The sequence below is a fragment of the Gorilla gorilla genome, chromosome 16 (assembly GCF_029281585.2).
Source record: "Gorilla gorilla gorilla isolate KB3781 chromosome 16, NHGRI_mGorGor1-v2.1_pri, whole genome shotgun sequence".
Lineage (NCBI taxonomy): Eukaryota > Metazoa > Chordata > Mammalia > Primates > Hominidae > Gorilla > Gorilla gorilla.
Window position 1 is genome coordinate 49,279,822 of NC_073240.2, and position 25,950 is coordinate 49,305,771.

The window sequence follows — 25,950 nt, forward strand, 5'->3', positions numbered from 1 at the left end:
AGGATTGGAGGGTTGGTGATGCCATGTGGGAAATCACAACAAATTTCTAAGTGGATACTCAACAAGCAAGTTTCATTTGAATTGTATTGTAGCTTGACTTTGATAAGGACACAAAAAACTTGCTCTTACACAACTTTCTAGCTACCTATGCTGCTACAAGATAAAGGACTTTGAGAAATACATTCCCTGATATTTCATGCCACAGAACTAAGTCATTATATACCTGTAGCATTAATAAACTTTAAATGACTCTCTGCCCAGTCTCCTAGTAACAATTTCCTACTGCCATTTGGCAGTAAGTTTCTCATTTCCGACTCATGATGTTTTAATACTGTAGGTCAGCACTGTAAATATAATTGTACAAAGATACACCCAAAAGTCAAACAAAAGCAGTACTATTAACTGTTGTTTGGGATTTTCCAACACTACATTTTAGAGAAAACTCCCAAACACCCACCCGTGGTGGTGAAAAAATGCCAAGTTATGATTTACAGGGGAAGAGGCTCCTAAGAAGACAGTGAAGGGATGCCAGCACTCAGTCTGATGAGTAACATCACCCTAAGGTGATGAACTTGTGAGCTCTCTTCCTCTTTGTAGATGAGAACCAAACATGCATTACTGAGAAAAGCTTGGACTTACCCATGCAATTATTTCCCCCATTCACTTGCATGTAGTCTGGAGGACAGATACAGGTGTAGTTGCCAACGGTATTGTAACATGTCCCTGGACCACAGATTCCAGGAGTCTCACATTCATTCACATCTATAATCCAAAGAGAAAGTGGTATGTGAATATGAAAACTTCACATTTTGGAATGGCCTGATACTTAATGAATGTTGACATTAGAGGAGAAAATCTATAGGGTATTTTCAAATAAGATAACGAAAATAGGTATTTCATTCATCCGTGTCCTCTCTCTGTGCAAATGTGTGCCTTTTGAGGAAAGAGGGTTTTAGAAAAGGAACTCTTGGCTGGGCATGGCGGCTCATGCCTGTAATCCCAGCATTTTGGGAGGCCAAGGTGGGTGGATCACTTGAGGTCAGGAGTTCCAGACTAGCCTGGCCAACATGGTGAAACCCCATCTCTACTAAAAATACAAAAATTAGCCAGGCGTGGTGGTGCACACCTGTAGTCCCAGCTACTCTACTCTGGAGGCTGAGGCAGGAGAATTGCTTGAACTCTACATGCAGAGGTTGCAGTGAGCCAAGATCATGCCATTGCACTCCAGCCTGGGCAACAGAGCAAGACTCTGTCTCGAAACAAACAAACAAAAAACAAAAACAAAAAAAAGAAAAGGAACTCTTGCCTTCTGACATGAGGCATTATCAAATGTAATAATGAGTCTCCTAATAAATGAACCTATAATATCCTCAAAGGTAGGCAGACATAGAAATGTGGAGAAATTAAAATATCAAATATCCCTTAGGAAGACAAGTACGCTTCCTATGTTCACAAAATCTATGATAAGGTATACAGTATCCCGAAGCCATTAACAGCTGGCTTCATGAATCTGCATTGGTAAGGCAGCATGGAGCATATTTCACATCCTCTCCCCACTTCCAAATGAAGGAGTTGATTCTAATCTTTGTTAACTCCATGGGTCTTAGAGCTGTGCCATATACACTGTGATGTTCAACTAATACTCAATAAGGTTGCCATTGTCTGGGTGACCTAATAAGCCATTAAAGAGCCAGGGGAATATTTCTTATGCAGAGCACAAGGAGGTCTCTTTCCTAAACAGTTGTGTGATTCCTCCATGTAGATGAAAACCATGGCTCATGGCTGAAGTGCTCTGAAACCTGTAAGTGGTTAATATTCTCCACCTTTCCAGTAACACAGGATGAACAAGGGCCACCACTCATAGCATAAAGCCAAAGGGCCGCCTTCTAGGAGAAGCTTATTTGAATACATGAGCACCAATGGTAAGTGGTGAAGGATTAAAAGAAGAGGGCCCAGAACTCCTCCAAATAGAGAAGTAACACTGAAATGGGACCTGTGCCACTCACGTAAAAAATGGCTTTTCTGAAGAGCATGGAAAACTCTTTTGTAAGCATAAATGAGGCTATGGTCCAGCAGTATACGATTCTGTTTTTCTCAGGAAAAGAGGGAGATTTAGGACTTACCAGAAATGACATCATTTGAGTAACATTAGTCCAAATTGCCACATGTGTGACATATTTACCTGGCTATGTTCGTGTTTAGACCATTGTGCCACACTGCTAAATTCTATTTTCCTGGTAACCATATTCTGGTTTTGCAGGTCAGTTCTTGATATCTGCAAGACCTTATCATCCTACAAGGACCATTTACCATCACACACTCGTGTATCTTCATTCAGGTAGTAGCCGGTTGGACAGCGGCACTGGAAACTCCCAAAGGTGTTGATACACTTTCCTCCTTGGCACAGCCCTGGTAGCTCCTGGCACTCATCAATATCTATCAAAATCAAAACAAAGGCATTCCTTTAGCATTGTAAATAAACCCAAGGAAATTCAAGTTGTGTGTGCTTTAAGACAAAGGAAACACAATTACCTTCCAATATAACGGTGATAGGATTTGGTCGGAAACCTTCCCCTCCAGGACAAAGAATTTTGTACTCGGCTATTGAAACAAAAATTCAAATTGAGTTGTTTTGAATCTAAAGTTTTTAGAAATAGTATCCTCAAGAGAAATACTCACATATCCAACTGAAAATGTTCATTTTCAGGAATCTTTAGTTGTTACTCTGCCCGTCTGAAGTAAGTTAACACCTTTGTGTATACTTCCCATTTTCCAGTGGTTTTTATTATGTGTCCCCAGTGCAAGGCCACTGTCCTTAGTCCTTGAACTCTAACCACTCCCTGGTCTTACATGCGTGTGGACTGTTTTATACCTTACCTTCATCCCTTATTTCTTTTTACAGATTTTCTTTCCCTCTTTATTTTCTGAAAAACTTCATCTTCATTTTTATGTTCTGTTCAGCCCACTTTCTGGGAACTACAGCCTCCCTTAATAATCTTAATTGGCTTCTTTCCAAAACCCTTTCCAAACAGAGCCTTAGGAAAAGCTGTTCTCTGTTGATTCCCATCCCAATTCTCTCCTTAATGACTAGAGACATTTCTTGCACCTCTGTTTCTATGGGTGGCAATATTGATTCTCGTGGTTTCCAAAAACAACTTTCTATAGTGTCCTTGGGTTTCCCCCATTAATTCTTTCATCCAAGTATTTTACCCAGAAACATTTATTTCAGTGGTATGCACCAGGACGGTGATATGTACAGGACATGTGAATAAGAATGTCTGTAACCTGCTGCATCATCCCAGTGAGGAGCTATAAGATCAGTTCTTTCATAATGTCATGGTCTGTCCAGATCTGCTAATCCCTGTCCTGGCTCCCTGAAATTATATGTACACATGACTATATGTATATATTCCAGTTCTAACTCTGGTCCAGATATGGTGTGGTGTGGATATCTATTGTTTTGCTACTGTTATTAATCTACAAAGCTGACTCCCCAAATTAAGTGTCTTAGTTTGCCCCCTTTGGCACCAATGAAATGAAAAGTCCTCCTCTTTTACTTGTTCTCTTTCTGCAATCATCCATACTTTTTGAATTTCTTCTTTCATGTCACAACCTTCTTGAAGGCTCAATTAAAAAACACACTAAGTCCCCACCCTCTCCCAAGCAGAACTGACCTCCCTTTCTGAAGAGAAGAGAGGAGGAGCCGGCTGAGCACTCACCCCTGTGCTGGGTGCTCTGCATGAGTGATTTCATTTAATCCTATGAGGTATTTTACGAATGCTATGGAACTTGCCCAAGGTTACATGGGTGACAACTAGTGGAGTCCTAATTTGTACCAGGTGTGCTCTTTGTACCAACACAGCACTGTGCCTGCCCTTTCTTCTCTTTCTGAGGCCTATTTTGAATTATAACGCTTATGTTTAGGTCATAATTTGCCTACTATGCTGTATTTTCCTGAAGGGCAGGATCTAGTCTAATTCATCTTTGCACATCCAGAGTACACACTCTAGGTACTCAACAAATATTTTTAGAAGAATTGAATAAATGACCCTTCAGCAAAAAAAGAATCCATACCTATCCCAACATACGCTATAAGCAGTAGCCACTGACTTTTGCCAAAGAAGCTACATCTAATTCTGAATCATAATACAGGACTCACTTGGAAAAACGAAAACCCTTTTATATTTTTAGGAGACATAGTTTGTATGTCCTTACAATCATATGCTAAAGCCTTCTTTCAAGCCACACCATAACAATGGAATACTCTTCCATTTTATAGTTGCTTAACTAATTGCTTCTCTTCAAACCCAGGGACACTGAGTCTGGCGTAGAGCCTTCCAAACTAGTCAATAGATGAGAAGAGGAGAGATAATCAATGTGTCCCTGGAAGGTAAGCAACATGGTGAAAGTAACCTAGTCTGGAAAATCTTTAAAGTAATGCTATCTGCTTTTCACTTACACAGAAGTGAGATGTTACCTGCCCTACCTGATCTTTTAGTGTGAGCCAACCAGGAATATTTTCTGACTCTCGAATTGGGAATAAGGTCCCCTCTACAGGGCTGAGAGGACTGATCTTTCTTCTCTGATCTAAGAGTAGAAAAGGTTTATCTTCTGATCTAGAAAGGAGAACTGGCTGGAGTTGAAATAATAATAAATAGGAGGATGTCCACTTACATGTGTTCACAGCAGGGCACATCTCACAAGGAGTACCCCAGGCTTTACCCAGAGAACAGCAGCAGGAAGCTTTGGAAACACCAACTCCAATTTCATTGCTGCAGGCTGTATCTCCATTGTCTCCTCGAGGTCGAATATCCAAATAGCAATTTCCAGAGCGGGTATCTATTTACCATATACAAACACAAAAGCATCAGGCAGAATCTTTCTACTGGGGTTGAAAATTCAAACCCATTTCAGGAACTGTTCAAAAACCATAATTTACTTTTACTGAGAAACTAAAAAGTGCCCATGAACATTATACACTACCGAGAATTTTCCCTATGGAAAAGATAATCTGAATCTAAAGTAGAGTTAGGAAATGTTTAAATTTCTGTATCATTCATTTTGCAAACTTTGAGAATGGAATGTTTGGTGCTGTTTTCAAAATAATATACAGTATGCTTGCTTCTCTGAAAAGTTTTTAAGGTCTTACCAACACAGCCAACTCGAGTTGGGTTCAGTTCAAAATCAGGTGGGCAGTCACAGGTATAGCTGCCTGGAGTGTTGACACAGTTCCCACTGATGCACGTGGTTGGATCCAGGCATTCATTCACATCTAAAACCGAACAGTAAGCAGTGGAGTTATCATCTGAGCCGGTGTAGGCAGACATCACCATAAAGGAACAGGGCCCAATCTAGAGCTCCAAACAAGAATTTTAAAGCTACTAGTTATAACTATATCTAGAAATGCAGTCTTCCACTTCAGAGATAAAACACCTCAGGAAGGAAATATGATACAGTCTTTGGTGGTCTTTCCCCAGAACACATTTACCATTCAAATTTGTCATCAGGATAAAATATAACTTTGGGCCAGGCATGGTGGCTCACGCCTGTAATCCCAGCACTTTGGGAGGCCGAGGCAGGCAGATCACAAGGTCAGGAGATCGAGACCATCCTGGCTAACACAGTGAAACCTCATCTCTACTAAAAATACAAAAAATTAGCCAGGCTTGGTGGTGGGTGCCTGTAGTCCCAGCTACTCGGGAGGCTGAGGCAGGAGAATGGCATGAACCTGGGAGGTGGAGCTTGCAGTGAGCCGAGATGGTACCACTGTACTCCAGTCTGGGTAACAGAGTGAGACTCCGTCTCAAAAAAAAAAAAAAATATATATATATATATATATATATACACACACATATATATAAAATATATATAATACATATAATATAATATAAATATATATAATATAATATATATTATATATTTTATATATATATATATAACTTTGGCACTAGGAAAAATATTCCAGTCAAGGTAACTGAAGGCAAAACACTGTTGTGACCTCGGTCAACCAAAAATTCAGACACAGGTTTTAAGAAAATATATTGAGTATATGTGGCTTGTTATTTCATCAAATTAGAGCAAGATGTCCCAGGAAACCCTCAGAAGGGCAACTCTTGCTGCTTCCCCTGACACACACGTGTGAGGCTTAGCGTGTTCCCTGAGGTCGGCAAGGAGTGTCTCTCCCATCATCCATGCTGAGTTGAATATTTCCCTTTCAGTTTCTATTCCAAAAATATGTACAGAATTCCAGATATTTAGGACATGGGTTTTGGCAAATTCCACTCTGTACAATTCCTTTTGTCTGTTTTGAACACTCATGAAATACTCAAGAATAGACAAACGGCTTCTGTGAGGAGGGACTGGAGAAGAGGGGCAACACCTTTGCCTTGGTCCTCCCCTTGGATCTGGCAACCCTCCTGCGGGTTGCGCTGCAGATGATTTTTTTGTTCAAATTGCATGTGAATTTGGACGGACAGGGCCAGAGTAACAGAAACGAGTTTAGACAGAATGATGTTGATAGTGATCTGGGGCACACAGGAGAGGGTACAGGCCATGGAGAGGGGGACTTCCTGAGGTATGCAAGAGACCCAGCCTGGTCTCGTAATAACTTTAAGGAAAACCAAGGGAAGAATGTGTGGCTGGAGAGGAATACTCCATCCAGAGCATTTGCAGGGTGGTGGTGGTGGTCATGATCTGGAGAGCCCCTGAGTCACGGTTTGTTTAGGTGGTTGAAAAGACCAGATTTTTTCCTGAAATTTGAACTCATACAGAACATAAGTTGTTTCTTCAGTATCCTTGAACAGAGGGGTGAATTAGGAAGGGGAAATGCAAATGGCTTTCAAAGTCTTAGTGCCAAAGAGAACCGAGTGTCAGTCTGCTGGGTGCCTGTAGTTTTTCTAAGCTTTTTCTAATGTTCCCTGAGAGTCCTTGGCTCAACAAGAAAATGATTTATACACTAGAGATAGGTGGCTGAGCTCTGTGTACCCAGTACTCTGGTGACCACGGGCAGGGCAGGGGTAGGAAGGAGTGGGGTGGGTATTGCCAACAACGAAGTACAAGGAGAAAACCCATGATCCCGGGGCATGGCCTCCAAAAGGAAACTCTCCGAAAATGTACCCAAGTAGAAAAGGAAATGGCTGGGAAGCTACACTGCTAGAGCACCCCTAGAACATTCCTTTGTAGCCACAAACTCAATTTCAAGGCTACAAACTGTGCTCCTTCAATTGTCTTAGACTCTTTCCTCTGGATCCTCACCTCCAATCAGTTCCATGTCTGAGAAAAGGTATCTGTGATTCTTAATACTTCCCCCTTGCTTTTCTTGTCCTCTGTGACGGCCCTTGTATAGTCCCAGGGAGGCTCCAATAGCTGGGTCCCCCGGGACACCAGGGAGCCGATTTTCATGCCAGTGGAGGTCTTACCTGTGCAGTTCCCGCCACTTCTGTCCAGTTCGTAGCCTATCTCACACTCACAGCGGAACAGGCCAGGGAGGTTGTGGCAAGTTCCAAAGACACAGATGTTCGGAAGGGAGCACTCATCAATATCTTGGGGGAGGGAGAAAAAAGCAAAAAACTTAATTTATATTTTTCTTAAAAAAACCTGCCAAATATAATTAGGCAACTAATGTAAATACTAAGAAAATGCAGAGTACCTAACACCAATCTGGGCACTTCTCCTATAGACTTTTAGATGATTTGCCATGCACAGTGAAGTCTCGTAGGTGAGAGCTTACTTTTCCTCAGTCCCTATTACATGCCAAGCAGCAGGCTGAGCATTTTATAGATACATATCTCATTTGTAGTGTTCCTCGTAGGTCCACATCACTTTCGTAAAGTAAGAGGCAAGCAAGCCACCTTACGCTAAATTCGTTTTTTTTTTAATCTATCTATGTAGTCACTGTTTTTGTTGTGAATTAAAATTTCACAAGCCACAATGTCTTTCAGGGAACTGTCGTAATTAGTTGCATAATCTCCAGTGTCCCTAGTCCTGTGGCATGTGTTTGCCTTTGTTGACGAAGATTGAAAAACCGCACACGCTTCTTCCAGGCCTCTGTCTCTGCCTCCTGTTAACATTCTTCGTGTGCAGTTGACACACAGTCACATTTTCAGGCTTGAGACTAGCTTTAAATAGCCATGACCACTCCGCCAGCCATGATTTATATTAAGAACAAACAAACAAACAAAACCCTCCCTTATAGCAATAAGAGAAGCAAAACTTTCACTGTGACTATTTGTGTTACCAGAGGTGGCACAGTACCTGTTTTCCTTGGATGTTTGGAGTAACAAAAGTAAAAAAGGTATTAGGCACATGATCAAGAGCATAATCTGGTTTCTTGACTCCAAGGAGTTTTATATCAAACTCTGCATATTTAATATAAACTGTATAAAGAACACCCAACGGTTCCATAACAAAGAAAAGTATTTACATAAAAATACATGAGGGAATTAGTATACATGTCATAGCTAATGACTGATTTTGAGTTCATGTCTTGTTAACAAGGAACAACTATTAACTAATACATTAATCAGGGTCTTGTTTAAACTTCTACTGACAATCGTTATCATTTGTTTATTTCTACTGAAATCTTCTTTTCAATGAAGGAGAATGTGCTTAAATTTGACAAATGTGGGTAAAGGGAAGAATCTTGTGTTCCCTAATGGGATCCAGCCTCAGCTAACAGGTTCCCAGGACTCTTCCCGTCTGACCAACACTTATCAGAATGACAGAGCCTAAAGCTGAGCGATACCATGCCATATGGCAGTATCCCAAGGGTCCCCTACTGAACAGATTTGCAAAACTGTCCCATGTTCATATATGTTAGATATTTAGAGCAAATGTGAGACATACCATTCTACGTATGGACAAGACTATTTGCTCTGCTTTTATTTCTAGAAACCAAATACAGTGGAGATTAAAACCTGTGTTTCCACATTTAGTGATAATCCCACAACAGGACATTATCAGGGAACTTGCACTTTGAGCTCTTTTCTCCCTCGGTAGGGATTAACGGGTTGCATCCCCCTCTGTAGGGATAAATGGGTTGCACTGATTTAACCACACCTGGCTACCCTCATTGACCAGTGGATACACCCTTGCAGACCACGCGGCCAAGGCTGGATGTACAGCTTGTGGCCAGTCAGCTGAGGTTTTCTGTGCAGCAAGAGAAATGGTCAGCTGGAAACCTAATCCCTCTACAAACTGAACTGACCAGCTTAGAAATGAAGCTAAAACACACCTCAGTTTAAAAAAAAAAAAAAAGCATCAGGAATGTTTAAATAACCTAATCTCATCAAGCCCGGCAAGGCTCCCAGCGGCTTCCCCATCAGTTACCTTCACAGGCTTTCCCGTCAGCACTGGGCACGAAGCCCATGTCGCATTCACAGCGGTATCCTCCTGGTGCATTGAGGCACTGGCCATTGCCACAGAGATTCAGGTTCTCAGAGCACTCATCAAGGTCTACAGCCAGAAAGAAACACAAGTTACTCTTCCTCGGTTAGGGGCTTTCTAATTCCTCAGGTCTAACAACTTTCCAGTGCAGCAATGTTTTGGCATAACTTCAATTTGACACATTTAAAGTCATTATTTTTCTCTTTGGTAGGCTAACACTGAATATGCAATTTACATGGGGCTGATTCAGAATCCTGAATGATAATTTACCCTGAATGATATAAAATGAATAAGCCGAAGGAATCATGCAAACTAAGGCCTGTTCAAGAAGGGTCATCCGCATGGAGGGCACACCCATGACAGGAAATGACACATCATGTTTGTGTCTATTTCTCAAGTTTCAGGCTTAGCTTAGATGGGCACCAAAAGTGCAAAAGAATGGCAACCACAGGGAGAAGAAAAATTCCATCTGCTTAATCTCTACCTAGTTTTCTTAATAATCACAGGCATTTAAATATCAAACACATAAACCACACATGCCTAATACATGGAATTTGAATATGTTCTCAAAATGATGGGAGGTTTTTGATGACAAAAAATCAGTAAGTTAGGCAAAAATGATTTCATCTGAGATAAAACTTTCAGTGAATAAAAAAAAATTCCAGGTAAATCACTTAATGAGCCTTAGCCTCTATTGTGCTTAAATGACTTTTTATGAACAAAGTGCTCAGGATAAATTAATGTTTTAAGTTATAGGAGTAGCTATGCGACCTAATGGCTAACGGATCTTACTATTTTATTTAACTCCAGAGCTCTGATATAAAAAGTGCTGTCTGTAAATACATGCACATGTAAGTATATGTATAATTTACGTAATGACAAGTCTAATCATGTATGTTTACATGTGTATAGAAGTTTATGTTAATTCTATGGCTATTAATTAGAGCCAAAAAGAAAATTTCATTAATATATTATTGCAAAACTGGAAGTGAATGAGTTCCATAGCAAGTTTGAAATTTTTACTTATACCAATATGGAATGTTGATGATGATGACGATAATGATGATGATGATGGCCTGTTGGAGAAAAATATATACTGTTCTTCTAATCTAGAACATCTAATCCCTTTTCCTTACATAGTTCGCTACAGCAAGCTTATCCTTGTGTTGGTACAGAAAGGAAGTCATTGGTGAGAAATAAGCAAAAAAAAAATAAATAAATAAAGGCTAGGCATATAAAAGGAAGTATGATTTGTTTAAACTAATGACATCATTATATACAGTTATATAATGATATATATGCCAATTGTAACTATTATAAGGCCTAGCTGACTTGAGGTGGAGAATGGTATGACTTTTTTGGTATCATTTTATGTTAGAGCACAGATCACTGTAAATGATGTGATAATGGCACTTAAATTATCTATCTATCTATCTATCTACCTACCTATCTATCTATCGAGAAGCTTTTGAGATCTCCCTAATTGACCTGGTTCCAATTTTTTTTTTCCCACAGAGCTCTAGTGCCAAATGATGAATCTTTTCTATTAACTGACCCAGTCTTCAAAAAAGAATTGCTAGCCTGAGAAATGTGGAATGCCTGGCTTCTCTGACTAGTGTTGACACGGTTGTTTCCAGCGTGAACATACCTGTACAAGTGAAGCCATCACCTGTGTATCCTTCCTTGCACAGACAGCGGTAAGATCCCATGGTATTCTTGCAGTCTGCATGCTGGCTGCACATATGGGTTCCATTGGAACATTCGTCCAGATCTTATAGAAAAAGGTTATATCATTATTAACAGAAAGGGTGGTATTTAAAACCAATAATACACAAATTAAAATAACTTCTCATAATTAATATTTTCATATGTGTAATCTATGCAGTCCTTGATAAGCAACCTCTGTTACTTTCCTACTCACCAGTGCACTTAATGCCATCTCCAATCCACCCGGGACTGCAGCTACATTTGAAGCTTCCTGCTGTATTTGTACATACAGCATGTTTGCCACAGTTGTGTGCTCCAATTTCACATTCATTGATGTCTGGAAAAATGAGCAGTGATTTAGAAAAAGGCTCAGCACAAATGTCTTTTGGTTTTTAAAATAAGTAATATTCAAAAGTTGACTTGCCTTCAAACTTCCCATGGTATAGTATAGACTGGTTTTGCATCCATATATAAACTCTACATATATCAAACAGCTTTAAATTTCAAATTATAAAGATATAACAATATGATTGTACTAGCTATTGTTAACTCTAATTATTTTCCATATTTTAATGTAAGTTTCCAGTCACTGCAAAGTGACTTTTTACAGCTGAAGACCATAAAAAATGAGTTGCTTAATTTTCTATGGTTTTAATACTCCTTGTCATATATTTTCTTTTGCTAGTATTTTTAGTAAGTCAACTATGGAGTAATGATGCACATTATTTTCATATCTTGTATAGACAAAAAATACAAACTTGCTGGCAAATTAGAAAATTTTTGCATTATATTCTATATATAAAATATATTTTATTCTTCAACTTAAAACACTGTTATTTAATTATGCTTCATTTCTACAAAAGCTTTACTTTAGGTATTGCTAATTTAAGCATTTGCAGAAAATGTTCCTTAAGACAGTATATAAGCCATCTTTTCCCTAGCTTCTTAGAGTCCTAGCACATTGGAGAGCCAAGCCTTCTTGTATATTTCATGTAAAACTCAAGTTAATCCAATGGGGATTTTGTCAGAATATAAGGAATATCAGATTAGGGTCACATTACTAAAAGACTCCAAATTTTCCAAACTGCTCTATTCTCCAAAATTCTATTGTCAACTTTAGCCAAGATAGACTCTCTAACATAAATATGTTACAGAAAAGAACATAAAGTACTAAGTGAAAATTTTCCAAAACGAGCCCATTCTATAATGGGTTACCCTCATAATCAACTTTGTCATTAACCAAGAACAAGAACTCATAAATATGGTACTCTATATGGAAACCAACATCTAACACCAATCTTAGGTCAAGAAGAACAATTTTGCCATACAAAACACTGCAAGAATTTCCAGTGAACACTTCAATAGTGGCATGAAAAAGAAACTGGGCAAGTAATTCATGTTTGCCTTTTTGTTTACTTATGAAGCCCAATTAAATGACTTGAAAGTGTTTGCAAACATGCTATCTGCCAAGTGTTCCATCTGAAGCTCTGAAATGGTCCTGGGATCTTTGGCTTCTTCATAACTTCTAGAGCAAACACAAAATGAAATAAGAACAGATTGCTCCTACAAAAGAACTTTATAATATCACTAATGATCATAAAAATGAAGCAGCATGCCTGGAAGAATGTCCTTTCAGTCATGACACATTGTATAGGTGGATTTTAGTGTAACCTTGGCAGCCACGTGGACCTATCAAGTTATTATTGCAGGTCAAGAGAGACACATAGCTTTAGACTGTGACTGGGAGCTTTAACCAGCTAAATAATTGAGCATGGCACATTCCAAGGAAATGAGGAGGAAGGCCAATTCAGGGATAACAGTGCTAAGTAGGCACAGGAATTCAAGAATGTATGTCTTTCCATATCTGACCTAACAGATCCCACAGAACTAGCACAAATACTCCCAAGCAGGGCTGTCAAAACTTCTTTCTGCCTCAGGTAATTGCTCCCCTCAGAGGTAATGCAACAAATCACCATTTTTGTGGAGTTCTGCCTAAATTTCTCTCCTATATTTGTCATGATCTCTGACAAATAATCTTATGTGGACACAAAAAGCTTCAATTGCATAAGTATCAAAGCCTCCAGATGTTATAGAATCAAGGAATTTTCTAAGTGGAAAGAACTCGTAATTCCATTCTCCCAATCTCAGTTTCTCAGAAGAAGACAAAGAAGTTGGGCCCTACAAGTCAGTGAGGGGCAGAGCCAGGACCTCCTGAAACTCAGTTTCCCCATCTGGTGATTGGCACTCCTTCCCTTGGGCCACAGCTGCCTAGCTGAGCTTCTTTCTTTCTTTTCTTTTCTTTTCTTTTTTTTTTTGATGGAGTTTTGCTCTTATCGCCCAGGCTGGAGTACAATGGTGCGATCTCGGTTCACTGCAACCTCCGCCACCTGGGTTCAAGCAATTCTCCTGCCTCAGCCTCCCTAGTAGCTGGGATTACAGGTGCCTGCCACCATGCCCGGCTTTTTTTTTTTTTTTTTTTTTTTGTATTTTTAGTAGGGATGGGGTATCACCATGTTGGTGAGGCTGGTCTTGAACTCCTAACCTCAGGTGATCCACCCGCCTTGGCCTCCCAAAGTGTTGGGATTAAGGCGTGAACCACTGCGCCCAGCTGAGCGCATTTCTTTAGTCATATCAGGATTTTATTCTAAGCCTTGCTTTATGGAGTTACCAAAATATTGGTGAACATTAACTGACTTATAGAAATACTCACTAATATCTTCTACTAAGCATAATTTTCAGAGATGACCACAACCTATTAATCTAGTAATTCTGTAATCATTTTCTTTCCAGTTTTCTAATGACCAAAGGTACTCTTATTTTATGAGTATTATCATTTTCATATGGCTTTTACCTTCCATGTTTAATCTTGCAATTAAGAAAATTATCATTTCTTTTTAACGGAGAGTCTCCTTTAAAAATCATCAGTAATATGCTAATAGAAATTTACAATTTAAGAAAGTGTTTTCAGTTTTACGGCAATATTTTCAAGGTGAAAAGAAACTATATTTACAACAGGCTGTGTATCATGGGCTTTTGGGTAATAGGAGAGAGTAACTCAGGAGCCAATATTCAATCCTCCATTTTGTAAGTATTTGTATAAGTTATTATCTCAATGCTTTACACTCTCAGTATGTAACATTGGAGAGACTTCAAGTGGTCATAAAGTATAAAAGCATCTCCAAATAAAAGGTTTTTGCATGTGGGTGTGTGTGCATGCATGCACCAACTATCATTCATTAATTGTTTCTGTGGCAGACTTGGACTGTAATTCATCATAAAAGCAAACAGAAGGGGAAAGTGAGCCATAAGGAAAACAAGCAAACAAAAATGCTGTATTGAAACACTCTTCAATAACATGAAGGAAACATAGTACATGTTTGCCAAGAATATCTCTTTCTGTAAAAACGTTCTCTTTGCTGCACAAGTTCGCTGCAAACAGAAAATTCCTTTTTAAGATTAAGAATAGCATAAGCCAAGAAAAGCAAAGAAATTCAAACTTAAAGTGACACCGCAACCTTCTTAATCCCACCTAACCTTTGTCACAAAGACTCAAAGGTCCTCTTGCATGGCTCTCTTGAAGGGCAAGGGTGTGGTGTGAGCAGACCCTGCTCACAGGCTCTGGGTATGTCCCATGCAAGTGTGTCATCCAAGTATGGGCTTGTGCCCGGGGCTGCTGTGGCCTCCTCTTACAGTCACGCAGCGAGAGGCTGTATCACCCACACAAACACCTGCCTTCCCTGCCATCTGGGCATCTGACTCCTGGATCATAACCTGGCAGAGCTGTGCACTGCAGAAACTCCTTGATTAGGCATTGAGGAAGAGGGCGTTACCATGAATGGAGAGGCCAAACGTGAAGGCTACCTGGATTTCTTAATTTGGATCCAAATTTGAGCCAACACTATTAACTGAACACCCATGGAGTTTTCACAGGCCGACAGCCAGTGAAGGAAAATTAGCAGTGATAAGAAACTGGAAGGAAATGAACACAAATTCTCACTGACTGTTGGTGGTTGAAATACATGATTCTCTCCTATGAACCAAGATCCACCAGAGACATTTCTCTTGTGAAAGAAACCAGCTAGTTTCCAATATGGAATTACCCAGAAATCCCACCATTTTAACTGAAAACAAGTCTGATTTAATTCCACTTAATGGTATGCTTGCTTTATTCATTAACTAAGTAAGCACATGATGGGAGGTAGGGTCTTAAAATTAGCTTGTGAAAGCCAGGACCACCCATCAAAGATGACACCTAGCAGGGCCTTAACTATGTAGAACAAGCAGCAGAAGCCTTACATTGGGTCATAGAAAAATTGTAATCCAGCCCACTTAAGCCAAGGATAGAAGAGCTGTGTTCTGCGTGTCAAGCAAATGTATTCTCTCTCCATTAAATGGAACATTCCCCCTTGGCAATACCGATGGTCTGAACAAAGCTTACGGAGTAAAAAGAAACCCTTAGCATCTGTGTGGGCTGGGAATGTAAGTCAGTGGGTGGATTCTGAACATTGCTAAAGTGATTGGGGGAAAAAACATGTTTATTTGTTAAAATGGAAATACTCAGTAATGACAGGGAGCTGAAATATTTAGACAAAACTGTAATGGAGCCCAGAGGTCTTTTTCTTAGTTCTCATAAAACAAAATTTCTCCTTATAAAATAGCATACATATTTTCATAATTCTTTTCATTAAACAATAATCTATCTAAATAAATAAATAGATAAATAAGTAGACATATTCCTTTTGTCTGCTTGCTTATCCAGTTAGGCAAGATACCTATCTCTACTTACATTAGTTGCCTGGAACATTATTAGCAAAGCCATCACCAAGGTAACCTGACGGTGTTCTAAGTTGTGAATGACACAAATTTTAAACTAAAAGCAGCTAAAAGAGCCTTAGTGACATGGGATTCAAAAAACATTTTGCCCCAGATTTTTAAAAACACGTTTTCAAGTATACCAAACTTACTGTTTGGTTAAGCCATTTCCAATCAAATGTGATGCCCTTCCACAGGTCAGGGCTGTTACTTACCCAAGGAGAACATTTGAGTAACTGCAGAACACCCTGGTGATTTGTTCAAGATCATGAATGAGTGGATTTACTAAAAACACAATTCAGAGTACTACTCCTTCAGATGAGAATATCACATGCCATGTTACTCTGGTATCAAAGGGGCATAAAACTCAAGTCTTCCTACAGTGCTAGCTGGATTTTAGCAAATTGGAAAATCATTTTAGGCTGTAATTTTTAAAACTGGAGGAAGAGCTCAAGTGTTCCTTTGACTTCAAATCTATGAAAAAGATTTGAAGAGGATCAAGTGTTACTTTGACTTCAAATCTATGTTCATGCGATTGACTCAAAGGCTGCTGTTCTTAACGTAAAGCTGGTGTCACTTCATGCAACTGTAGTGCACAGCTCTGTCACCATGGTCTTAGTATCTGTGCAAATTCAACTACGAAAAACAAGCCTTTCAATATAAAGAGTAAGATTTTCCTTCTTTAAACTGAGTTCAAGCATGAATCAGTAAACAGCAGCATAAAATTTTTGCTAGACTGTTAAATTCTCAAATGAAACAACAAAACAGTGGACAATAGATATAGACTAGAAGCAATGGCTTTCACTAAAATGGCCTCTAGACACTGTGTCTATGTTTCATTTGACAATAGCTTTTATTTATTGACCAGCACTGCGCCAACAGCATTGTATACATTATATGTCATTTACCTAAAACTATATTAAATAACATGAAAATTTAAGCTTTCTTCAGGGTAAGGCCTAAAATAATCGGCCACTGCGCATGACCCAGTTAGCTAGAATTTGGAGCATTGAATTCTAGAGACCTCTTTCTTATGGGGAATGAAGGCTGTTCCATGAGATTGACTTCTTTCATAAGCATCACTGCCTCTGGGTTGAATTTCAATGTGCTCAGCTTAGCAAAACAGTAGTATTATCCTCTATTAGTTAAAACATAATACAGAACTATCTTACCTTTCTTTTCACTACTGCCAGACCATCATCCCTTACCAAGTCCTATATTTATACTGGAAGCTAAAAATAAAGCTTGAACCATAGACATACAAAGCTAGGCACCATTTGTACCGAGAGGCCGTATAGGGAGTTGAGAGTTTAAACACTGTGCCATTTATCAGAATGGACTCCTAGACAGGCTTCATGTAAGGAGTAGCATAGTGAAAATGAAAACATTCCAGCTTCATGCTTCTTCTCATAATTTGGCTAGCATCTGTTATTTTTGAACCAACACTAATATTATTGCCCTTATCCTACATATCAATAAATTTGAAATAGCATTATTGGCCAGTTTGAAACAATAATAAATATATTTTGCTGTTTTCTTGAAATATGTTGATATAATTAAGAGAAGGATCTGCACATTTGCCACACTGCCAATCTGCAAATATTTTAATGTTTGTTTTAAGTCATAAGAGCTTGCCAAACTGGTTTTTGGAATTAAAGACTGTTATTTATTAAGAAATTATTCAGTTACCTAATTCAAGCTCACCATGGTTTCCATTATGTTTTAAATTATGTTATATGCCATAATCTGTCAAATTAATATAAGTAACTAGAGTAAAACTTTATTATATCATTCCATGGGCTTAATGTCATTGCCTCATATTTGAAAATACCAACTAAACACTTATAAACTAAACACAATGTCATTACCACAGAGTAACTTCTTCCATTTGGCATTTAATAGGATAGTCTCCTACAAATATTGTGAAAACATTTTCTCATGTGCTATTGGTAATAGACAAACAACATTGCAAATGGTTTCATTATCACTTCATAAGATTTGCTAAGTCCCATGCATAAAGACTTATTTGGACTAATACGACTTAATACATCAAAAGTGCTCCTATTTAAGGCACTGGAAGACTAGTGAGAATTGATGAAATATATGAATTGTAGGATGTTTTCCTTTAAAGAGCAATTCCAGTTATAAACCTTAAATGAAGTGTTGGCAAAGGAGGTTATTGGAAAAGGCTTGCTTCAGTAAAGGGCCATGAATATTTGGTAATTAGCATGTTCACTAATTTGATATGAAAATGTGATTTTTAACCTCATAAAAATGTGCTATTTACAGTGTTAATTTATTCAATACACCTTTTTTCCCCCACAGGTCAAGAAAAAAACCTTCAACTTGGATCCAATATAAACGATGACAAATTTCAAAGAAGTGGAAGCTAAATTAATGAAAAATGTTATGCAAAATGTTTTATAATATAGTTAAAATGTATGAGTTTTAAAACACGTATCAATCTATAATTATGATACCAGTCTCCTAACTACTTAATATTTTATTGTTCTACTTGAACAAACACACCTGTACAGCCAGTTTTTCCTTTTTTGCCGGAGTAGCCCATATCACAGTGGCAGATAAATGAGCCTTTCGTGTTTTCACAGGTCCCACTTAGGCAGATATTTGGATTCAGGTCACACTCATTGACATCTGTAAAACATAGATACTATTAATATATGTAGCTATTTGATATCATTGAATACTTTCCCCCCAAGACATAATAACTATGACAAATAAATTAGAAAAGGTAAAATGCTTTCACTCAGAAAAACAATGTTAAATTTTAGAGGCCAATTTACATTTGCTCTTCATTCTTTACATTGCAAGCTCATTATTCAGACTGGCTTTCATCTGGCCCATAAGCAGCAGGCCAGGTAATCAAATAAACAGATGGGCTCCATGCTGAGTTTAGAGCTCGTTTATGTGACAGTCTAGAAAACTTTTTAGAACAGCATACTCTGTTGCAGGATGAAAAGTTTAATTCAGTCTGCATGATGATAACAATTTAGTTTTCATATTTTGAAAGAAAGGATAGATGAACTGGTTGTCTTAGTGTAAGTAGTTTAAGACTTCACTTCTTTTCCAAATTAAAAATTATTCATTTTTTATGACATTCATTTTAATTCTAGGACTTCAAAAATTTTCAGTAAAGGCTTTCAGAAGATAAATGTGATAAAAATGTAAGTATAATCAATACCAGACTCTTGCTTCTGGCCAAGATAGAATAACAGGAATTAAAATTATACTCTCAGATGAAACAACCAAAAAAATAGACAATATAGATACCTTAAAAAATGGTTTTCTAGACATTGGACATTAGGCAACAAAAGACAGTGATCCCTGAGAGAAAGAAAAACTAGGTGAATCCTACAATTGCCCGAGTTTACTGAATAGGAGAGTTTTAACTCCATGGCATAAGGAGGAGGTACCAGATGGAGCCAGGCACTGTCCTTGAGTCGAGGAGATGAATCTGGGCATCCTGGAAGGCTGAGGTAGTTAGGGTCCATAGGGCAGAGTAAAGGACAGGAGAGAGCTACACAGAAGAAAGCAATGCCAGAGATTTGCTAAGAGTCTTCTGCAAGTATTCAGATGAGCGGTGACCAGCACATTCATATAAGGAAACAAACTACTCAAGGCTGGGGAAAGCACTACCCAAGAAAATGAGAGGGAACAATCCTCAAAGTTCACAGGGGGTCTGGGATTGTGCCTGTTCCCACCAGCCAGACTGGAAAGCCTCATAATTCACAGGGAATTGGGTAAAATATCCAGAAGGGTCTTACCTCACTAACAGAGCAAAATTACCCCTAGAATAAGTGTAGCTTAAAAGCTTAAAAGCAAGACTTTGAAAGGGATCTATGTGTTTCCAAGTAATTTACACTTCAGAACAAAGTTCAAAAATGTTTCTAGGAATACAAAAATATCTAGCACTCAGTAAGGCAAAATTTACAATATCTGGCATCCAATCAAAAATTACCAGTCACTCAATGAAGCAGGAAAATATGACCTAAAATAAGGAAGAAAGTCAATTTATTCAAATGACCTAGAACTAATGCAGATGACAGAATTAGGAGACAAAGACACTAAAAGTTGTTATAACTGTATTCCATGTGTTCAAACAGCTAGAGGAATGATTGAACTTATGCAGAGACACAGAATATATGAAAAAATACCCAAGTCGAACTTTTAGAGGTGAAAACTACAACATCTGATATGAAAAATACACTGTATGTGAGGAAAGGCAGATTAGAGATCGTAGAAGAAAAGTTTATCAAATTTGAAGGCATAACAATAGAAACTATACAAAACAAATAGATCAGTTCTAAAGTTTACTGCATTCTTGTCAGAAGTAAATTTTGTTTGCCTTTAGTCAAGGATTTAAAAAGCCTACATGATAGTCAAAGCAGAAGGAGGGTTAAGTGGACAAAAGTAATGGATAGGCATAAAAGAAATGTCCATCTGCAGCTGACGAATGGCCAGTCAGTCCTCATAACATATCTGACAAGAGTACCATTTAATAGCCACAAGAAAGCTCTCTTTGGAATGCTGGTTAAAATATGAGTATTGTGCCTCTAAATATCCTTACTTTTCCTATGGAATCTTTCTATCACTGACCCAAACTAACTTTATGTAATTTAACAGTGCTTATGACTAACAAGACAAGATGAAAAATTCTGTCTTCTTTGCTTACCTACACAAGTCTTCATGTCTTCAGATGCCATGAATCCATCATAACACAAGCACCTGTACTCTCCAGGGATATTTGTGCACTGACCACCATCACAGATATTGGGATTATCTTCACACTCATCAATGTCTGCAAAGAATAAAACCAACAACCACAGGTTGTTGATATTGGTTCCACTGTTCAGTGAGAAAACATTAACTGACCATAGTCAAATAAACTTAGCCTACTAGCATAAGACTATTAACTCTCAAATCCAAATGAAGCTTTGCATAAACTAGCCCATTGGGTTATCCTTGGTAAAAAAGGAAAAAATATTTTTCAATATTTATAATATACTGCTCAAGGGCAAAGTCCACACCTGCTTAAAAGTCTATTATTTATTTAAAATATTTCTTTCATTTAATTTATCATTCAAAAATTATTATAAATCTTATTTTCCCTATTGTCAAATTATAAATGCCTGAATTATATCAACTGTTTTAGCAATATTTTAAGGTAAGAATTACTTGAAATAACCATACCTACTTAGATGCTCTTAGTAATAATATTTACTTTCAACAATTTTTTTTTTTTTGAGACAGAGTCTCACTCTGTCACCACGCTGGAGTGCAATGGCGCGATCTTGGCTCACTGCAACCACCACCTCCCAGGTTCAAGCGATTCTCCTGCCTCAGCCTCCCAAGTAGCTGGGATTACAAGCATGTGCCACCACGCCCAACTAATTTTGTATTTTTAGTAGAAACGGAGTTTCACCATGTTGGTCAGGCTGGTCTTGAACTCCTGACCTCAGGTGATCTGCCTGCCTCAGCCTCCCACAGTGCTGGGATTACAGGTGTAAGCCACCGTGCCTGGCCTTATTTTCAACAATTTTTGTAGCCAAATTTATATCTAGATTTTTTAAGGGACATTTTTCTAGGTCAGTAAAATAATTTTGGATCCTAAATCCAAATTCTCTTCTTAAGCCAAGCCAAAATCAAAGCCTATGTTATTACCCACTTTGTTTCTCACCTCTACCTGGCTCACAGCTCTCACAGCCAGGGTGATACAAAAGGAAGTGTAAATTAGACCACTGGTTCTCAAACTTTAGCATGCATCCAAATCATTTGGAGAGCTTGTGAAAACAAATTCCTGGGATCTACCTCAGTAGTTTCTGATACGGTAGATCTGGAATGGGGCCTGAGATTTTACATTTTTTAACAAGTTCTCAGGTGATGCGGTTGCCGATGGTTCAAGGAATAAACCTGGAGTTGCACTGAATTAGGCCAAAACATCAAACTCTTCAAAAGTCTGGTCAATGAAGGAAAATGTATTTTATATTCCATTTATTATATGCCAGGTACTATGGTAAGCTCTGTAAATACTTTTTTATGCAGGCAATTTGAACTTCATTTTATAGATGAGGATTCTAATAATAGGTATCTTGATTAAGGATACAGTTAAAATATATGACAAACAAGGGTTTGGACTCAAGCCTGCTTGACTCCAAAGCCTGGGCCCTAAACTACTTTATTTAGGAACCTACTGAGAGATTCAACATGAGGCTAGAACCTACTCACCGGTGCATGATCTCTGGTCAGGCATTAGTGCAAATCCCGGCTGACAGCTACATTCATAGCTGCCTTCAGAGTTTGTGCAGAAGGTTTCACAACCACCATTCATTATGCTGCATTCATCAATGTCTAAAAGAAATGAAAATAATATCACCTTCTGATATGGTTTGGATGTCTGTCCCCTCCAATACTCATGTTGAAATTTAACTGCCATTGTAACACTATTTAAGAGGCAGGACCTTTAAAAGAGGTAATCATCCTATGAGGGCTCTACCCTCATGGTGGGATCAGTGCTGTTATAAAAGATCAAGTTCAGCCCCCTCTTGCTCTCTTTCACCCTCGTGCTTTCTTCAATGGGATAACGTAGGAAAAAGGACCATGCAAAATCCTGGCTTCTTGATATTGGATTTCCCACCTTCCAGAACTGTGAACTAATAATTTCTATTCATTATAAATCACCCAGTTTCAGGTATTCTATTACAGTATCACAAAAATGGGCTAACACACCTCCCTCTGTGTTTATGAGCATGGCACATTTTTAACATTTCCAGGCACAGGTCAAAAAAAGGGGAAAAAGCATTCTAGGGCAACAGGCAGTCACTGATTCCTTCAACAAACGTTAATGACATACCTACTATATGCTACAGATGAGAATCTAATAGCGAATGGGACAGACACAATCTATGACTTCAAAATGATTACACTGTGGCCAGGAGACAGATGAACAATTAATTGCACCATGCATGATGTGCCATTTGCAATGCAGGAGAAGTATTGGGTGCTAGGAGAACACATCTCAGTTATGATAATAGGCACGTGGATGAAATTCTCTTGGCCACAGATTCACTTATAAACTTGAAATTCAGTTTGATTGGCTGAGGTTCCAATCTTTTTCAATAACCTGAGATGAAGTTCTGAGTTGTCCTGGGCCATGTTTCAGAAAACTTTGGGCTGATTTATGGTTTTGGGTGGAAACCATGTGAGACTTGGCAGTTCCACATGGTGTACACCCCAAACCAGGCAAAAACTGGCAGTTTCTACAAAGTTTCACTTTGACTTGGGGCACAATAAAGCCACAGGACTGTCTGTGCCACTCTTCACAGCACGACTAAACCTACAGAGGGCTGACCACAAAGCAAAATTCTTGTCCCACAAAAACCCATCTTTAAGGAGAGCCAGGCATACCCTCAATTGCAGTGTAAGATATGAACATTCCATGGTCTTCTTTCCAATAGTTATTTTTTGAAATCTTTTAGCTGATCTAAATCACATAAGGGCAGTGATTTCACCTCAGCTTTCTGCTCTTTTCCACAGCACTCACCATGTTTAGTTTATTTCAGGTGGTTAGTTACCATTTGTTAATGTGCATTGGTATGCATGTGTGTAGACAAAGCACATGCTGCTACTGTTCCCTATCCAAACAGCATGGGTCAAATTATGCTTATTAGAGCTAAAACATCCTATGTCCTTCACTTAACTGGCTCTTTAAACAGATAATGGAGATGAGATCCAAAGATCGTGAGCCACTATAAAAAGAATATTGCAGGGAAACAGGAAAGATAAGTAAAAGTAGCAATGAAAACAAAACTCAGAGTACATGGAGTGTTTTAGGGAGAGACGAAATAAAATAAAATAAAATAAAATAAAATAAAATAAAATAAAATAAAATAAAATAAAATAAAAAAGAACTTACCAACACAAAATAGCCTATCGGGAGTTGAATGGTAGCCAGGGTTGCAGGCACACTGATACTTCCCTATGAGGTTCACACAGCGGCCATTGGGGCACAGGTGTGCACTCAGCTCACATTCATTGATGTCTGTTGGGAAAATAAGAAGAACAAACACCCAAACATAAGCTTCCAACTTTGGCAGTGATGTCATTCAAACAACTGACCACAAGTAAATGGTATGAAAGTCTTTCTCCTTACCGATACACGCGGAGATGTTGGGGGACAGCTGATGGCCAGGCGGGCATTCACAGCGGTAACTTCCCTCTGTGTTATGGCAAACACCACCTCGGCATAGGAGAGGATCTCTCTGACACTCATCAATATCTGCAAAATGGAAATGACCATGTTAAAGGTGGGGGCCTCATCTCCTCCACCAGACCAAGCACTCCTCCCCCACCCATTGTTGCGTGTCCATCTTGACCTCCTTGTCTCAAGGTGGGACAACTCTCTGGTGCTATTCATACACCAGAGCTCCCTGCAGGATCGGACTAAAACCAAAATGCAGCCAAACTCTTCGTTTATTTTCTTCTCCTGCACTACCCTGCTCTCCTTACTTCCTGACAAGTACCTTCTGAGAGAATTTGCTCACAGTAAGAAATACCACTTTTGCAAGAATCTCCATTTCAAACTTTGTTTCTAGGAAACCAGACCTAAAGCAACCAGTTTATCAATCACCTTTTCTAGAAGTGTTGGACAGACATCTTGTAAAGGGACCTCTACTACAGCTTCTGTCTCAATTGTCCTCTCTTCCGCCTGGGTATCCATTTCAGGTGTTAAACTCACTTCTCAAGGACCCACAACTGGTCTCTGCCATCACCCACAAGCCCACGGCATGAATTCCCTCGTTCTTTCTACCTCAGTCTCCCTCTGTTGGAGACTGATTCCTAACTTCACTGGTTGCACTGGGGCAGCAGGAAGAACCTGGAACATAGGCTATGAGCCATCAAAGCTTCATGGAATCCTTCTCTTTCTGTATTGATCAAATGATCCCAAACTTACCCATGCAGTTCTTCATCATCATGAATCCACTTTCATAGCCTTCGTCACACTTGCATTCAAAGTCCCCAGGGGTGTTCACACACTGGCCTCTGCCACAGAGGTCAGGAGATATGCGGCATTCGTCAATGTCTGCACAAAAACAGCAAGTGGCAGCAAATGAGTCTCAGGACAGCCTTAATTCTTGCGACAATATGTTAAAGATAAAGAGTTTTAAAGGACGTCCCCTCTCCTGGCCCTTAAGGCTCATTAACTGACCTGTGCAGTTCCTTTCTTCAGAATCAAGAGCAAAGCCGCTGTCACACCTGCACTTAAAGCTGCCGATGGTGTTTCTGCACTTGCCGTGGGTGCAGAGGCTGGGGATCATCTTGCACTCATTGATATCTTCAAGAATAAGAAAATGTGGGGCAAAATAAGTTTATGAGTAAGCAGTCAGGAGGTCTCAGTGCCCACCATTTTAAATCATGAAGGTTGGAAGTTCTTGATTTAAGGTCTTGGCAGTACACATTTCCAAGAATGTGTGATGATCCATGAGATATATGACTTTGTAAACATTTCTAGCCTTTCAAATTTCTACATTTTATAAAGCATTGTTAAAGAAGCAAATAATGTGTCTATTCAGACTTCTAGGGCCCAGCACACTGCCTGACACATAGTGAATATTTAACCACTACTTGCTGAATGAGTAGATAATATATTCTAAACCACTAGTATCTATATTTAAAGCACATAGAACATTATTAGAATATATTATCCTACAGCTATCAATTGACTGTGTAGCAGAATGAGATATTCACTTAATACTGTTTGGTGCTTTTTTGGATATGCCAAAATATAAAAATTTCAAAGATATAATTTATAATTTAAATTATTTGCAAATAATTTGTACAATTTAAAAATATTTTCTTAATGTATATACCTTAAGATGTCTTTCTTTCTTTTTTTGAGACAGGATCTGCTCTGTCATCAAGGCTGGAGTACAGTGGTGTGCTTGGCTCACTGCAACCTCTGCCTCCCAGATTCAAGCAATTCTTGTGCCTCAGCCATCTGAGTAGCTGGGATTACAGGTGTGCACCACC

General features: G+C 38.8%; 1 protein-coding gene across 1 annotated transcript in view; it reads right to left on the reverse strand.

The window, feature by feature from the left end:
• The window catches only part of FBN1 (fibrillin 1), a 234,459-nt gene that overhangs the window by 53,323 nt on the left and 155,186 nt on the right, over positions 1-25,950 (reverse strand). Inside the window, exons 26-41 of the mRNA XM_019011042.4 lie at positions 25,130-25,255; positions 24,875-25,003; positions 24,074-24,199; positions 23,837-23,962; positions 22,150-22,272; positions 20,597-20,722; positions 18,433-18,558; positions 11,306-11,428; positions 11,033-11,155; positions 9,328-9,453; positions 7,419-7,541; positions 5,150-5,272; positions 4,675-4,839; positions 2,533-2,601; positions 2,311-2,436; positions 640-762 (exon numbers count right to left, since the gene is read on the reverse strand). Coding sequence (XP_018866587.1) covers positions 640-762; positions 2,311-2,436; positions 2,533-2,601; positions 4,675-4,839; positions 5,150-5,272; positions 7,419-7,541; positions 9,328-9,453; positions 11,033-11,155; positions 11,306-11,428; positions 18,433-18,558; positions 20,597-20,722; positions 22,150-22,272; positions 23,837-23,962; positions 24,074-24,199; positions 24,875-25,003; positions 25,130-25,255 — 1,983 coding nt within the window. The remainder of the gene's footprint in view (positions 1-639; positions 763-2,310; positions 2,437-2,532; positions 2,602-4,674; positions 4,840-5,149; positions 5,273-7,418; positions 7,542-9,327; positions 9,454-11,032; positions 11,156-11,305; positions 11,429-18,432; positions 18,559-20,596; positions 20,723-22,149; positions 22,273-23,836; positions 23,963-24,073; positions 24,200-24,874; positions 25,004-25,129; positions 25,256-25,950) is intronic.